At 49.7% G+C, this 15785-nt stretch overlaps 6 protein-coding genes and 1 non-coding gene across 7 annotated transcripts; 4 read left to right on the forward strand and 3 right to left on the reverse strand.

Annotated features, from left to right (window-relative positions):
* Positions 1-1572: 1572 nt before the first annotated feature.
* YALI1_C17820g (uncharacterized protein) lies at positions 1573-3768 on the forward strand (the record flags this gene model as incomplete). Its single annotated transcript, XM_501770.3, has 1 exon — positions 1573-3768. One exon carries the CDS (start codon positions 1573-1575, stop codon positions 3766-3768), a length of 2196 nt encoding a protein of 731 aa, XP_501770.1.
* A 609-nt stretch (positions 3769-4377) lies between these two features.
* YALI1_C17848g (uncharacterized protein) lies at positions 4378-9432 on the forward strand (the record flags this gene model as incomplete). The annotated part of the gene is made up of 2 exons (XM_501771.3): positions 4378-4487; positions 5130-9432. 2 exons carry the CDS (start codon positions 4378-4380, stop codon positions 9430-9432), a joined length of 4413 nt encoding a protein of 1470 aa, XP_501771.3.
* Positions 9433-9994: 562 nt separating this feature from the next.
* YALI1_C17904g (uncharacterized protein) lies at positions 9995-11065 on the forward strand (the record flags this gene model as incomplete). The annotated part of the gene is made up of 1 exon (XM_068282344.1): positions 9995-11065. The coding sequence occupies one exon, from the start codon at positions 9995-9997 to the stop codon at positions 11063-11065; it is 1071 nt and encodes a 356-aa protein (XP_068138445.1).
* Positions 11066-11160: 95 nt separating this feature from the next.
* Positions 11161-12831, reverse strand: YALI1_C17932g (uncharacterized protein; the record flags this gene model as incomplete). Its single annotated transcript, XM_501773.3, has 1 exon — positions 11161-12831. One exon carries the CDS (start codon positions 12829-12831, stop codon positions 11161-11163), a length of 1671 nt encoding a protein of 556 aa, XP_501773.3.
* Positions 12832-13688: 857 nt separating this feature from the next.
* On the reverse strand, positions 13689-14258 carry YALI1_C17947g (uncharacterized protein; the record flags this gene model as incomplete). Its single annotated transcript, XM_501774.3, has 1 exon — positions 13689-14258. The coding sequence occupies one exon, from the start codon at positions 14256-14258 to the stop codon at positions 13689-13691; it is 570 nt and encodes a 189-aa protein (XP_501774.1).
* Positions 14259-14482: 224 nt separating this feature from the next.
* On the forward strand, positions 14483-15019 carry YALI1_C17949g (uncharacterized protein; the record flags this gene model as incomplete). Its single annotated transcript, XM_501775.1, has 1 exon — positions 14483-15019. The coding sequence occupies one exon, from the start codon at positions 14483-14485 to the stop codon at positions 15017-15019; it is 537 nt and encodes a 178-aa protein (XP_501775.1).
* Positions 15020-15373: 354 nt separating this feature from the next.
* Positions 15374-15456, reverse strand: YALI1_C17959r. The gene has a single exon. It is a non-coding gene; the product is annotated as a tRNA-Lys (tRNA).
* Positions 15457-15785: the final 329 nt, after the last annotated feature.

Consider the following 15785-nt stretch of genomic DNA (forward strand, 5'->3'; position numbering starts at 1 on the left):
AATATGTACTGTACTAATTAGTAATATTCGTGAACATTCATTTCAAAGGTTATTCTTTCACAGCAAAGTTATAATTAAATGAATGTATATGCAGAAAAAAAAATTGTACTTTTACAATACAACATTGAGCGTTCAGAACGGCATTTCTGAGAGGTTAAGACCACGAAAGCGACTCAAGTCGAAGGAACTCCCTCTAAAAAGCCCCATGATAAAGCTCAGCTCAAGTTGCCGTACAACTATCTCCTATTCTGCTACCCTACGCTGCCTGCCTCTTCCCACCCACTTACGTAATACAATCTAGGCTTGACCCTTAATAAACGGTTATAAATGGACGCATCAGTGGAGATATTGAAAAACGGGAAAACGGAAATTGCCTTCACGTGACCCGCTCTACTCGGTCTCCGCCGACTCGACGCCCGGTATCTCTTGTATCGGCTTTTCTACACGGGTTTTGCCGATCTCAGCCCAACACAGGACTTTTAGAGTTGCAACGCCAAAACCAATAACGGGTTAGGTGTTTCCATTTGCGGGGTTATTTGTGGAGGAGAGAAATGGAAAAATTGCCAAAATATCGAAAAACCGCGAGAAAAACAGGGAAAAAATAAGTTTCTGGTAGATGTCAAATATCTCTCTCTTATGATGCAATCTCCTCCCAGATTTTGTCTCTTTTCATCAAGATAATTACCTCAGGTTTGTTGGTTATGCTATCACTAATTGAATGGAAGAAAAGCGGCTCCAACATGTCCAATAATCACGCTAGAAACAAGAGAAGAGTCTTGAAATGCTCGGGCAGTCGTGCCGAGCCCCATCTACTTCTTTTATTCGCGCCACCTCTTCCCCCGCCCCCCACAGCTCCCCTCGGCAACTCTTGCTACTTATACTTCCCATGCACGAATAAGCCGCCAAAATAGAGTGAGCAAGTGTGCTGAATGGGTGGGTTAGTGGAGGGAGCTACGACAGGGCGTTTGTGACTGAATGCGAAATATTTTGGGGGCGCGACACAGAGCAGAAACCAAAGTATATATATGTGTGTGTCTCCCGCGGCTCGGCTCTGTCGCCCGCTGGGCTTGTCTTTTTTGTGTCCATGGGTTTTTGGGCCTGCCTCCCAATCACGCGTTACCCTCCTACGCGCCTGAGTTTAACTTGCAATCGTGACTCTCTGCACGACGACACGGCCGAGACGATACTGTGCCAGTAATACACCCCATTCCACGGCTCTAGCGACACGTCTACAGCGACACAGACACGGCCCTCGCAACTAGCGCCATACAACCAGCGTTTTCCCACGACCGATCATTCCCGTGACGCTAAAACCAGCTCCACAAAACCCTGTACACCCTTGCTCCACGACAGTGCCCTGAGGTACCGACAGAAAAAGAAGCGCTCAGAACCACCTCTGGACAGAGAAGAGCTAGCTACACGACTGCGACTTTGCTCGAGCTCCGCTAGACTCGCCGACTTGTATTTTTTCACAACTGCATTCACACCACATCTGTTTGCCCCAGAAAAACTGACGCTCAAAGACGTTCACGACACGCTACAGGCGACAAAGACCATTGTTCATCCACAACCATGCCCGACGTGAAACACGAATCCTCCACACCTGGCATGTCGCCAGAATTGTACACCGCCGTTTACTCCGGAATCCAGGTGTTTGAAATGATGGCCAACGACGTGGCCGTCATGAGACGACGCACAGACTCGTCGCTCAACGCTACCCAAATCCTCAAGGTGGCCGGCGTGGAGAAGTCCAAACGAACCAAGATTCTCGAAAAGGAGATCCTCACCGGCGCCCACGAAAAGGTCCAGGGAGGCTACGGAAAGTACCAGGGAACATGGATCCCTTACGAGCGAGGCGTCGATCTGTGCCGACAGTACTCAGTCTACGACGTGCTGCAGCCGCTGCTAGCTTTTGATCCCGCCCAAGTCGGAGACTACACACCTACCAAGGAACAGGCCATGGCAGCCCGCCGAAAACGGATCGTCGCTACCAAGCAGCAGAGCCGAATGGACATGCCTCTGGCGCAACCCCTGCAGCTTCCCCAAACACACACCCCTCTCTCTGTGTCTGCCGAAAGAGCACTTTCCATGCTCGGCAACAACTCCATGAGCAACATGAGTGGCTCACCCAGCATGTCTAATATGGGCACTCCTCAGATTGGCACTCCAGGCACAGACTCAGCGTCTCCTCCAGCCAAGCGTTTCAAGTCGGAAACTAACGGACACGGACATGGTGGCCCTCAAAATCAGGGCCCCCAAGGCCACCAGAGTACTCCAGGACACATGGTTCAACAACAGCAACAACAACAACAGCAGCAGCAGCAACCCAACCACACTCTGGAATTCGACGAAAACCTTCCCACAGCAGACCTGTTCTCCCCGACGAACCTCCCTATGGACCCTCTTCCTCCGGATGCACACAATGACGCGTCACGAGATATCATGACTCAGCTGTTTATGGGCAACGGAGCAACGAGCTTCTCGCCGGCCATCAACGTTGACGTCCCCATTGACGATATGGGACATGCTGCTCTTCATTGGGCTGCTGCCTTGGCCCGAGTGGATGTTGTACGGGCTCTGGTCATGCATGGAGCTGACCGACGACGAGCCAACTACGCTGGCGAGACGGCGCTAGTTCGAGCTATCCTTGTGACCAACAACTTTGACTCCGGCACCTTCCCCCAGATGCTGGATATCATTTACCCAGCCATCCCCCTACTAGATAAGCAGAACCGAACTCTTCTGCATCACATTGCCCTGACTGCTGGTATCAGAGGCAGAGCAGCAGCTGCAAAGTACTACCTTGAGTGTCTGCTCGAGTGGATTGTGCGACGGGGGACGTCGCCGAAGCGAATCCGGTTCTCTTTGGCGAGATTTATGCAGGAGATTGTCAACGCTCAGGACAAGTACGGTGATACTGCGTTGAACATTGCTGCTCGAGTCGGAAATCGTGCGATCGTGACCCAGCTGATTGAGGTTGGTGCAGATCCCATGATTCCCAATCGAGCTGGACTTCGACCTGTTGATTTCGGCGTCACTATCAACCTTGCCGAGGTTAAACCCATGCTCTCGCGGTCAGGAGAACGAGTGGGCTTCTCTGCAAATGCCGAGACGCGGTCTAAGGATATTCTGCAGACGATCATCTCGTCGATCGAGGGTCTGGACACGGATTTCTCGTCTGAGATGGCTGGACGAACTCGAGCGGCTGAACAGGCTCATGCCGAGCTCAGGGGAGCTACCAATGCACTTTCCGAGGCTCGACAGCGACTTGAGCACCTCAAGAACCTTTCTTCCAAGCGAGACGCAATGCTGAAGCGAGCAACTAACCTTGAGCGGGCTCTTCACGACGAAGATGCCAAGTTCCAGGCGCATTCCGGCGGTGCTAATATGTCTTTCGAGGGTAACTTTGACGCTGACCAGCCGTTCCGAACTCGTGCATTGTTCCAGGCTCCTCGAGACAAGGAGTGGTCTGTGCAGGAGATGAACTCGATTGAGGTCCCCTCCCAGCAAGTCCTTCAGGCTCGTGTGCGAGCGTACCGAAAGAACCAGGCTGAGCTGGAGCGAACGTCTGGAGAGCTCAGAGGCAGATCGACCGAGCTGGAACACAAGTTCCGACGGGTCATTGCTCTGTCCACTGGTGTTGCCGAGGATAAGGTGGACGAGCTGCTGGAGGGTCTTGTCCAGGCAGTGGAGAGTGATTCAGGGGAGGTCGACATCAACCGGGTGGCTGGTTTCCTGAGAAAGTTGGAGCCTCCTCAGCAGGCATGACTGCATCAATTTTCGTTTTGAAAAGAAACAAACAGCTCACGGTATGGGCTGTTCTCAGTGTATAATCGTGTGTAATTTTTATATAATCACGGCTAATGAAATTATGTTAATGAGATGGCACTGGCGTCGTACCAGTAGGAAAGATATCAACATACCAACATACACTCCACAATGCTGTGTAGAATAATAGAGAATATAAAAGGTCGATACAGTCGTGGCTACCGACACTGACGTCTTTCACGCCCTCATCTCGAATGAAACAACTCTGCGTCTGCCTTCCCTTTTCCCTGGCTGTCTATTGTTGCCCCGCAGGACCCCTGTTACTAAGTACATATAGTTGGAGTTTATTTAGGACATGGGGTGTCTTTATATTGGGATGTAGAGGATATAGAAAGAATTTGAAAGCAGATTCTGGATATTCCAATCAACACCATTCTAATGGTACCAAAAAACCTCACCTTTGTATTACAATAATCGCCATTTTCCGACGCCCCCACTTTTTCCAAGGACAACACATGCATAAGCGAGATTAAGATTTGGCGATGGTGCGTATACCAGCCTCGACAGAGTCTCTTGTCTGCTACTTTCACTACTTGTCATATCAGCATCATGAAACTGTTGAAGTATGCCGCCGCGGCGCTCTTTGCGTCCAGCGTGGCTGCCAACGTGACGGTCGAGCTCAAGGCTCAATGGCAGAGTGACTTTCTGCTGGAATTAGTGTGAGTATCGAGCATGGCAGGGCGGCGATCTTGCGTGTTTGGTTTGGCTATGAGTTCTGGCAGTGGACTGGATCAATTAGTGGTGGCCAATACCAGTGTCCAAGACTACATGTCACACAGGACCCAGTATGTGCGACAGTCCAAGGTACATGAGCGACTTGAGTCAGGCAATCTGGATCTAAATGATGGCCTCGGAGAGCTCTGACTACGACGATGACCTTAGCAGGTTATTGGACAGAGACAGTACTTGGGTGATTGTGTTAAATGTTGAGTGACTCAGCCATGGAAGAGGCGATCAGTGTAGACAAGCAAATCCCCGGACCGATATTGGCCTGTGTCTACCATCCTGGCACCAATGGACGGTATGGATCCAAGGTCAGACGATTGTTATCGGAGATACGAACCAACCCGGTTCATTAGATCCTGCTCCCCGACGACCTCCGGTAGATTCGATGGAGAGTACTATTTCTCTCTACCTGACAAGTTCGCGCTAAAGATCATCACCGGAGTTCACACCAGCAAATGGTCTCCCCCTCGCTGGACTGACAAAAAGCTGATCTCAAGACTCTGTCACCATTAACGTACGAGCTGCCGATATTCTGTTGGCTGTCGACAAAATTGTCCATCGCCTTTCTAACCCAGTGAAACCCTTTCAACTGAACACACCTACTTTGATTTCATCAATCACATTGCCGAACAGGTCGAGGATGGTGCCAATTATACCGACAAGGAATGGTACGACAACCTGACGGCCTTTGCGGCCTCCAAAAGCGAGATCTCCGACTTCCAGAAATCTCTGACCGACGCCGCCCTGGCCTTCCGGCGAGAATCTCCTCTGATTGAGACCTTCTACCAGCTCGGCGACAGCCAGGAATCCGAGTGCGACATCTTCTTCACCTACAATGGCAAAAAATACTGCGACTCCAACGATCTCTTTACTCTCAAGACCACCAAGATGCCCAAGAACCCCAGTGTGTACTTTTTCGACCACGTGGCTCGATCCGTACAGGCCAACAAGCATCTTAAGAACATCCCCGTGACCGTTCTTTACGCTGATCTGCGATCTCCCGAGTTCCCTCTGTTCCACAAGATTCTGTACCAGGAGGCCCAGGATGGAAAGATGGTGTACATTCTGCGATACCGACGATCAGACCGATCTGAGCGAGTTACCATGACCGGTTACGGTGCCGAGCTGTCCCTCAAGAAAACTGATTACCTGGTTCTTGACGACGACGCTAACACTGAGAAGCTGACTGACAACAAGAACCCCGTCTACACCAAGAGGGAGCTGCAGAACATAGGCCTGAACGCCGCGCAGTTTGTTCTCAACCATCGAAAGGACCCCGAGGCTGCTCTCAAGGCCCTCAAGGAGGTGTCTTTCGACTTCCCTCTTCTATCATCTTCTCTGAACAACACCAAGCCTGTCAAGGGCTTCCAGAAGGCCCTCCAGGAAAATACAGCCGCTGGTGATTTCATGCCTGGAGCCAATCAGATGTTTGTCAACGGTGCCTTGCTCTCCACCTCGGCCAGCAACCTGCAGTCTCTGTTTGATCTCGTTGCTCTTGAGCACTCTCGACTCGAGGTTCTGGCTAAGACCCTAAAGGGTGCAATCTCTGCTGAGCAGCTTGCTTCTATTCTCAACGACTATCCTTTGCAACACGCTTTGGAGTCCCAGCCTCAGCGAATCGACTACCGTGACGCCGATGCTCTTCTGTGGCTCAACAACCTGGCTACAGATATCCAGTACCAGGAGTGGCCCCGATCTGTGGCTTCTCTGCTCCAGAACCAGATCAACCTGGCTCATAACGCCCAGACAGTGGTGATGCCTTTCAACATGGACGATTTCGCTGATGTCAAGGTTGACAAGGAGACTGGAGAGTTGATCAACATGCACCCTATTAACCGAGGTAAGCTCACTGTGCTGTTCACTATGCTGCAACGAAGCATGCCCATCCAGTTTGGTGTCGTTCCTTACGGATCTACCCTCAAGGGTAAGAAGCTGTCTCAGTACCTTCACTACCTTGCACGAAATGTCGACGCCACTGCTTCTCTTCGATTCCTGTTCGCCCTCGGAGCTGGTACTCCTGTCGAAGAGATCTTTACTCAAATCCCTGCCGAGATTACTCAAGAAAGTGTGGACGAAGCTCTCAAGGAGGAATCCTACGAACCTTATGTGACTGCCTCTCGAGAGTGGATGAAGAAACTGGGTATGAATGAGGCCCAGACGCAGGAGCCTGCTTTTGTAATGAACGGTATTGTCATGCCCTTCTCTGAGAAGTGGCAGAATCTTGTGGGAGCTCGGTTCCAGCAGGATCTGCCCGAGATGCTCAAGCTTGTCCAGAAACAGATCATCAAGGTGTCTAAAGAGGCTCCTGTTGGTGAAGATGACGAGGACGAGGATGACGAGAACGCTGGAAACCCGGTTGACAAGTACTTTGCCAACCACGAAATCAAGGATCTGTTGGTGGAGGGAAGCCCCACTCGACGAAACCTCATTCTGTCTCCTGCATCTTTCACCAACCTGCAGTACCTTGAGAGCGACTTAAACCTGAAGGATGTTTCCACTGCTACAATCGCTGGTACGACTGCCTCTATCTTCTCCAACTCCATCCTTGCTGGAAACTTTGCCTCTACCCAGTTTGTTTCACAGCTTCTGGCTCTTATTGAGGCACAGCAGGAGGAGAAGGACAGGTTCGCTTTCCGAACCCAATTTGTTCATATCGGACAGACTGATAGTGCCAAGGGTCAGGTGATCAACGGAGTTGTTCAGAAACTGACCGAGCTGGCTGGTGAAGAGCAGGTTAGTCTTCTCAAGGATGCCCTTGCTTATCTTGAGGGTGACAATGCTTCTTTCTCTGCCAAAAAGGTTCCCTTTGACAAGACCATCACTGCTTCTGAGGAGGTCAAGTATCTGAAGCAGTTCAAGACTACAGAGTCTTCTACCCTTCTCATTATCGATGGCCTCGTCAATGACATTTCTTCCAAGGCCATGCTTCTTGATAAGTCCGAGGTGATTGCCCTTTACGAGCGAGAGGCCGTTCGACGTCTTGAGCTCACTTCTGTCGCTCTTTCTGACCTCAAGTTGCTTACCAAGTCTGTCGAGAACAACCTCGATCTTGCCAAGGTGCACATTCCTCTCGCTAAGATCTTCTACGGTGATGCAACTGAGCAGGAATCTACGCTTTATGATGTTCGTGCCTTCCACCACATTCGATGGAACAAGGACGTTTCTTCTTTCGTGCTTGGCGATGAGTCTACTTCTCTCGTCAAGATTGTTGCAGCTGTTGATGTGCTCTCTGACGGAGGACAGCGACTTGTGTCTCAGATTGAAGCCATTTCAAAGGTCACTGGTGTTTCCGTTCGAGTCTTCCCCTCCCCCAAGGCCCCTGATGCCCGCCAGGAACCCACCCTGCCCCTGAAGCGATTCTACCGAGCTCACAACTCTGTCGTTCCGGAGTTTGATGCCGAGGGAGCTCACAAGGTGCCCAACCTCAACTTCGAGGGTCTTCCCGCTCAGAACCTGCTTACTTTCGGACTTGACGCTCCTTCTTCTTGGATTGCAATGCCTGCCGACAACACGCACGATTTGGACAACATTTTGCTTGAGGAGGATTCCGAGGACTTTGTCGACGCTTCCTACTCACTCCAGAACATTCTCATTGAGGGATCCATCATCGACATTACCAAGAATAGCTATGCTCCTGGAACCGACCTGCTTCTGAAGAGCACCCTAACAGGCGAGTCTTCCGATACTCTTGTCATGTCCAATCTGGGTTACTTTCAGCTTCAGGCAGGCCCTGGTCTCTGGGAACTTAACCTCGGACCCTCTGCTTCTGACGTCTATGAAACTGAGCACGAGGTTATCATTCCTGTCACTGACGTTCTTGGTCCTCACATTTCCCTCTCCATGGAGCGAAAGAAGGGTAAGGAAAATGTTGTCGTTGGCGCCTCTCAGGACAAGGCCAAGCTGTGGAGCAAGCTCAAGAAGAGTACTGGTGTCTCCACCAAGAAGCAGGCGGACATTAACATTTTCACGGTTGCTTCTGGCCATCTCTACGAGCGATTCTTGAGTATCATGACTGCCTCTGTCATGGCCCACACCGACCACACTGTCAAGTTCTGGCTCATTGAGAACTTCCTTTCTGCCTCCTTCAAGGCCTTCCTCCCCCACCTTGCAGCCCACTACGGCTTTGAGTACGAACTGGTCACCTACCAGTGGCCCCACTGGCTACGAGGTCAGACCGAGAAGCAGCGGCAAATCTGGGGATACAAGATTCTGTTCCTGGATGTCCTCTTCCCTCAGGATCTTGAACGAGTCATCTTCATCGATTCCGACCAGATTGTGCGGACTGATCTGTACGAACTTGTCGAGATGGATCTTGAGGGTGCTCCCTACGGTTTCACCCCCATGTGTGATTCTCGAAAGGAGATGGACGGCTTCCGATTCTGGAAGCAGGGCTACTGGGATACTTTCCTGGGTGATGATCTCGTCTACCACATTTCTGCTCTGTTCGTTGTTGATCTCAAGGTCTTCCGAGCCCAGCAGATTGGAGACCGACTCCGAGTCCACTACCACCAGCTTTCTGCCGACCCAGCTTCTCTGTCCAACTTGGACCAAGATCTGCCCAACAACCTGCAGCGGCAGGTTCCCATTTTCTCCCTGCCTCAGGACTGGTTGTGGTGCGAGACGTGGTGTTCTGACGAGTCTCTGAAGACTGCGAAGACCATTGACATGTGTAACAACCCTCTCACCAAGGAGCCCAAGCTCGACCGGGCTCGACGACAGGTTCCCGAGTGGACCAAGTACGACGATGAGATTCGAAAGCTTCGAAAGGAGGCTGAGGGAATTGAGGGCAAGAAGAAGGAGGAGGAGGAGCGCGCCGGACCTGTGGAGGTCGAGGTGGAGATCGATGAGCCTGAGGCCGATCTTCACGACGAGTTGTAGACAACGAATGTATTGAATAAACGTATGTATTGTACCTAGCCATATAAATGGCGAGCTTGTGTTTGTTTTCCAAATGTCAGCTTTTTTTTTTTTTTTTTTTTTTTTTTTTTTCTTCTTAAATGAAGACATTTCAGCACTTGAGGCCATAAGACAAATTTTACCCGCAAACGGATGGCATCCGTAGCTTGATTCAGTCTTGTCTTTCATTCTTGGTTTTTCTCTGTTTTTTCTAAAATGATTCTTACAGCCTTTTTTTTTTTTTACATTAATTAAATGTTAGCTTGTTATATAAAAAATTACTCTAAGCATCATTACGCCTGGCTAGCCAATCGTAGAGTGGAACTTTCTAAGTATCTCAGTTGGGTTCAGCCCACGTCGGGCTATTTTCTTTTTTTTACTTAAGATGGTGTGTATGTGACGCCGCGAGAGAATCCTTCAAGAGGCTTGTAGGGTCGCAATGCCGCCATTGTTTCTTTAACAACCCCCGATCTTTCTTAGTCATTTGCTTCTATATATTTGGGTTGCACTTACCTCACCCATCAATCTTTCTCCGCACATCACCATGCCAAAAAAGTATACCAAACAATATAAGAGATATCCGAGCGTTCCGAATCAGAGTACTAAGCCAGCTGTTGCAGATTCGGCGCAAAAACCATCGCTCTCGGCCATCTTTGGCGTTCCTCTCAGTCGAGAAGAGCTGGTAGAGACGAAACGCCGAGCACGAGGTGGCGGCTCTCTGAGCAAATCTGTGGGTCCAGCGGTGCAATCCGAACCATGTATGGACCCGGAGATTGCTCGCTTCGTGCAAGATCCGTCGAGAATCACAATGCTGCCGCCAGTGAAGGCAGGACCACCCGCCCCAGCAAGTTGGATGGTGAAAAAGAGCGTCCAAGAGCCCGAATTCAAGAGGGTCTTCAAACAGCAAGAGGAGGGCGTGTCAAGTCTTAAGAGACTATGCATCAAGAGCGTTGCGGAGTTCTACCCCGAACACAGGGCGCTGTTGGACGTGTACAGTGAGTATCTGTCTACGAATCTAGTGCTCGACATGTTGCCTCAAATATCACAACTAAGCAAGTACACAGTGTCTCCCCAGGCATACGGCTTGCTCTTGCATCAACCATCATACCCGGAAATTACCCACCTGGATCTCTCTGGCCTGGACTTGAGAGAAACGAGGGTACTCGCTGACTGGCTGCTAAGTCGCAAGAAAGAGAAGGAAGAGGAGGAAGTAGATTGGGAGGATGTTCAGGATGAAGAAGCAAATGTCGAAAAGTTTCCCAATCTGACATCTCTGTGTTTGGCATACCCTTCGCATCACAATACTCGTCTATGGCCTATGTTGCTGTCGTTAACGAAACATTTCCAGCTCAGCAAGTTGGACATTTCAGGATGGCCTGCTCCTCCGAGAGCAGAGTACGATATCCGCAAACTGGCTCAACACACCTTGTTTCTCGAGGTTCTAGGAGTCAATAATTGTCCATGGACTTCTTTACTTCTCAGTGAGTCGGTAGTTCCGTTGTGGAAAACTAGTTGGATCAAAGTCAGAACTGTTCTAGCAGACGGTGATCAGGAGGCTCTAAAGAGGGTCAGAGGACCCGGCCGTTGGTTGTCTATCGAGAAACAAACGTCATAGCCAATGCACGAGCACTTGTACATAAATGGATAAGTATTTTTAAGTGTTTATTAGAATAATATTTTATACAATACTCCGCACATTTTATGCGACCCTTACCCTTCATTCTGCTCATTAGCAACCTCATCGTCGTCCTCCTCGAGCTTCTTGATCTCCTTACCCTCCTCTTTTGCCTTCTTGTTCATGTAGTCCGTGGTGCACTCCTTGGTGATACCCTGCTTAAGCAGAAAGTCGAATGAGGCATCCCCAGTAAAGACATCGACGAAAGAAAAGAAGGCGTGGAACACATGTTGGCCCTTCTCCTCGGCGTAGATCTTGTCGTAGATGAACTTGTGCTTGAAGGCCTCGATCTGGTCGTTCCAGTTGTCGAAAAGAACACCTTCTCGGCCAAACTCGCCCTGCAGCTTTTTGTTGTACGAGTCGTAGACGGGCCGCTCCAGCAGCAGACCCAGGGCGGGGGCCTTGGGGATGTTGATTCGGGCCTTTTCAAACGTCTGAGGAATGAGCTTCTGGGGGTCGGCGTTGCATCGTACACTGAGAGCAACCATGGAGATCATCTTTCGGATCTGGTGCAGCATGAAGGACTGGCCGTGGATCTTGATACTGACCCACTCGGTTCCGTCGATCAGAAAGGGATCACTACAGGTCAGAGACTTCATGGTTCGCATGGCCGAGGGGTCCTTGAACGCCTTGCCCAGAGTGAAGTTGTGGAAGTTGTGGGTGCCCTCGTAGATTTTGAGAATCTCTCTGATCTTAGCGAGTCGTTCGCCAGAGATTCGGAACTCCTCCCGGTGTCTTCGCTCGACAGCCTTGATTTTCTCAAGAGTGGCAGCGTCAGTCTTGGAGTCAGTCTTGACCTCAGACTCGGCCACCTCCTTGGCTTCACCCTCCTTGGTTTCCTCCCCCTTGATCTCATCAATACAGGCTCGCTTCATCCACTCGTCGTAAGAGACGCCCTGGGACTCGAGATCGGCAGCGACAGACTCCCAGTACTTCTTGCCCTCCTCGTCGGGGCTGGTTCCATCCTTGAGGAGCTTCTCGGACATGACAGTGCCAGGTCGAGGGTTCAGGAACGAGTAGGTAGGCATCAGGTACTCGTAGACTCGAGAAGAACACAACTTTCGGCACTCAAAAGCCTTGTTGGTTCGAGAAACGCCCCAGACACGCAGCTGCTCGGGCAGATGGCTGTTGATCTTCTCCACAATGTTCTCGTCCTCAATGATCATCTTCAGAGAGATGACGTTACCGGCGGCATGCACACCCTTATCGGTTCGAGCAGCTCGCATGAAAGCCGACTTTTTGGGGTCGTCGGCGTTGTTCTGAGAGATGGCCCCGGCCTTGACAAAGGCCTGAAAGATATCACCCTCAATGGTCTTTTGGGGAGGATTCAGTTGCATGCCATGGTAACCAGTTCCACAATATCCAATCATACAGGCAACCTTTCGCTTGGGCTGTCGCACCTCGTCGGCCACCAGAGGACCGTCCGTCTTTCGACGTGTATCTCGGCCCTCGCCCTGCTTCTCCTGCTCTCGTTGTCGGTCGCCTCGTCGGTCCATCTTCTGCTTCTTGGCCTGGTGATCGCCTCGAGGTCGGTTCCAGTTGCCTCCCTTGCCTCGCTTCTGGCCGAGATCGTGCTGCTCAGCCGAGTCGCCGGACGCACTGTTGCCGACGACGGGGGTGGTGGTAGGTTCGCTCATGGTGACGGGGAAAAATCGGCCTTTCAACGGAATCAGACGTTTGATCACTTGCAAAAAATTACCTTTCATGCAGTAGAATATTTTTCGCTGAGAAATGCGAACTACAAGTACAACAAGCTGTTCTGGATAACCATAAATCCGACAGCAAAGCCAGCATTACAGAAGCAAGAGCTTCGGGGCGAGCCCGTTTCTGGCTCCTCTGGATTTATTTGTAGTTTTTAATTCGATTTAATTCGGTTTTAAATCATATTTATGAAAAAAAAAATACAGGGCTGTACTCGTCATACTCGTACCTGTAGTAGCAGAATAACAGTTCCAAGATAACAGACACACTCCCGGTTCTCTCTTTGATGGCATTAAATGTATGTATATATAGAATTCATTACTTATTTCATGGATGAATTTCGAATATTTCTAAAACACCCCGAAAATCGACAGAAAAATATAAAAAATTTCCTTTTTTTCTCCCTTTTTTTTTTGAAAACTCTAATAAAAAAATTTAAACAAACTTCATCGTCATTGGACATGCAGGTAAATTTCAACTTGACAACAGTGGTATTGTAGCTACAAGTAGATAAATATGCCCTGGATAGCCTTTGGGCGTCAGTCCAATGATGGTTGGTCTGACGGATCTTCAACCAGTCATTTAAAACATGTTACATTACAATTTTGGTGCTCGTAAGCCAAGGTGTTGAGACAGGGTCAGACACAGGCTGAGATACTCCGTAGCCATGATCATAAGGCCGACTCCCTAGGGTTCAGTTTCGGTAGATATCAGTCATCAATTGAGATACCAGCCAACAATTGAGATACCAGCCAACAATTGAGATACCAGCCAACAGGAGATATCCGAGTTCAGGCCAGTCGCATAGCCAGTACAACGACCACAGGCAGCGGCATTCCAACAGGATCCAGCTTGAATCCGCTTATTTCTCCCACAAGGTGTAAACGAAAGAAAAGCCCTTCTCTTCCACAGGAGTATCTCGTCCAGGAAGCTCCACCTTGTCTCCCACAAAGTCTTGGAGACGTTCATAAGGCTGCTTCTTCCACAGACCCTGGTCAAAGCCCTCGAAGAAGGTGTCACATTCCACGTGGCCGTCGGGACAGGTAATTTCTGTCAAAAGCACGGCCTTTGTATGTTCGTGGACCAGCGCGGTCTTGTAAACCTGAGATCCGCCGATGACGTAAACGGTAGAATCCTCGGGGCACTTTGTAAGCGCTTCGTCGAACGACCGGGCGACTACAACCTCCTCGGGAGCGTCAGTCATGGGTCTAGAAGTGAGAACAATGTTGGTTCGATCAGGAAGAGGTCTGAACTTGGGGGGAATGGAGTCCCAGGTGGTTCGTCCCATGATGACGACGGCGTTCTTCTGGGCTGTAGTCACCTGTTTGAAGAACTTCATTTCTTTGGCTAGTCTCCATGGAAGTCCTCCATTGAGTCCGATGCCATATCGGGGCACTGTGGCTGCCAGAATGAGCGTAGTTGAAGGAGGCATTTTTGTCAGTGTTTGGTGCTGTTTCTTGTGCCCTGCCAGTGTACCAGTTGATCTGACGCGTATAATTTAGACTTAACGCGTGACCCAAATGGCGTAAATTAGCCTACCCAGCGGGGATTCGAACCGAGTGGATTTTAATCTTCAGTCCAATATGCACTGGTGGAAACACCACTGTCTGTGATCATCAACCCACAAAACCACACAAGACACACACACACACAACAATGAACGTGTCTACAAGTACTGTTCAGCAGCAGCGACGAAAGCCCACGACCGTCAACGCGGTGCAGGACGAGGATGCAGCCCAGCTGAAACTCGGACCCGAGTTCGACGTGACCCAATACACCCACGACGGGTTTGAGACCGCCCTCACAGCTCTGTCGACCTCAGAGGCCCGATCTCTCATTAACCATACGCTCAAGAAGCGAAAGAATGACGCATTGGGTATTGAGAACACGGAAGACGATACCCTGGACGACGAGGAGGAGATCAACGCCAATGACGTGCTGCGAAAGACCCGGGAGTACATGAACATCTTCTCGCGGTTCCGAGAACAGCAAAAGGTGGCTGCGGTGGCCCAGATTCTGCGTCACCAAGACAACGCCGATCTGCATCCGTTTGAAATCGCCCAGCTCGGAACTCTGTCGTGTGATGGAGCCGAGGAGGCCAAAACTCTGATTCCCTCTCTGGCTGCCAAGCGAACCGACGCCCAGCTCCAGGAGCTGCTGGATCTGGTCAGAGAACATGACCGAGAAAACTAAACGGTGCTGTATTATAAATGGTGCTACAAGGTGGGTAATATATATTGTATAACAGCGGGTATGTGGACCACAGGCTAATGTGGTACGAGTAGCTGATGTACTCAAAGAGATATGACACAACATGACTACGGAATTACCGAGTTCACACTGCCGTTTAAACGGTACTGTACTTACTGTCGATACATACACTTGTACCCACGAGAACACATGCCCAAACACACACAGTCCCTCCATTCATGAACATATCAGGTATTTTTCATTGTCGTCAGGATGCTCTCGGTTGGCTCCATCGCGGTATATATATTCTGAATCTTAGTAAGCAAAAAAAATGGCCAAAAAAGGCAAAAAAAGATCAGCCCGACGTGGGGCTTGAACCCACAGCCTTGAGATGACCTTAGAGTAAGAGTCTCACGCTCTACCGATTGAGCTAGCCAGGCGATTTTTCTTTTAAAAAAGTCGTGTTTATCCATATCCAGGATTTACTTAGTCAGCAAAAATTATAATAATAAAAATAAACGATTTACAAGTGTATGATTTATTGAATGCCAATAACCTGGCCTACTAGGTATATAGCCGTAATGAATCATTAGAATAAAATATATAAAAAAACCTCAAGAAACAGTAGCTGAAATGTATTTCCCTAGAATAAAACGAGAAAAAAAAGGGGGAATAAAACACCAAAAAATCGAAAAAATTGCTACCTGTCGCAGGTCTGGGTCAAAAGATCATAAATTCAAATTGAATGTCCTTGGAGATATGTTTTGGT

Source organism: Yarrowia lipolytica, chromosome 1C (genome assembly GCF_001761485.1).
Source record: "Yarrowia lipolytica chromosome 1C, complete sequence".
Taxonomy (NCBI): Eukaryota; Fungi; Ascomycota; class Dipodascomycetes; order Dipodascales; genus Yarrowia; species Yarrowia lipolytica.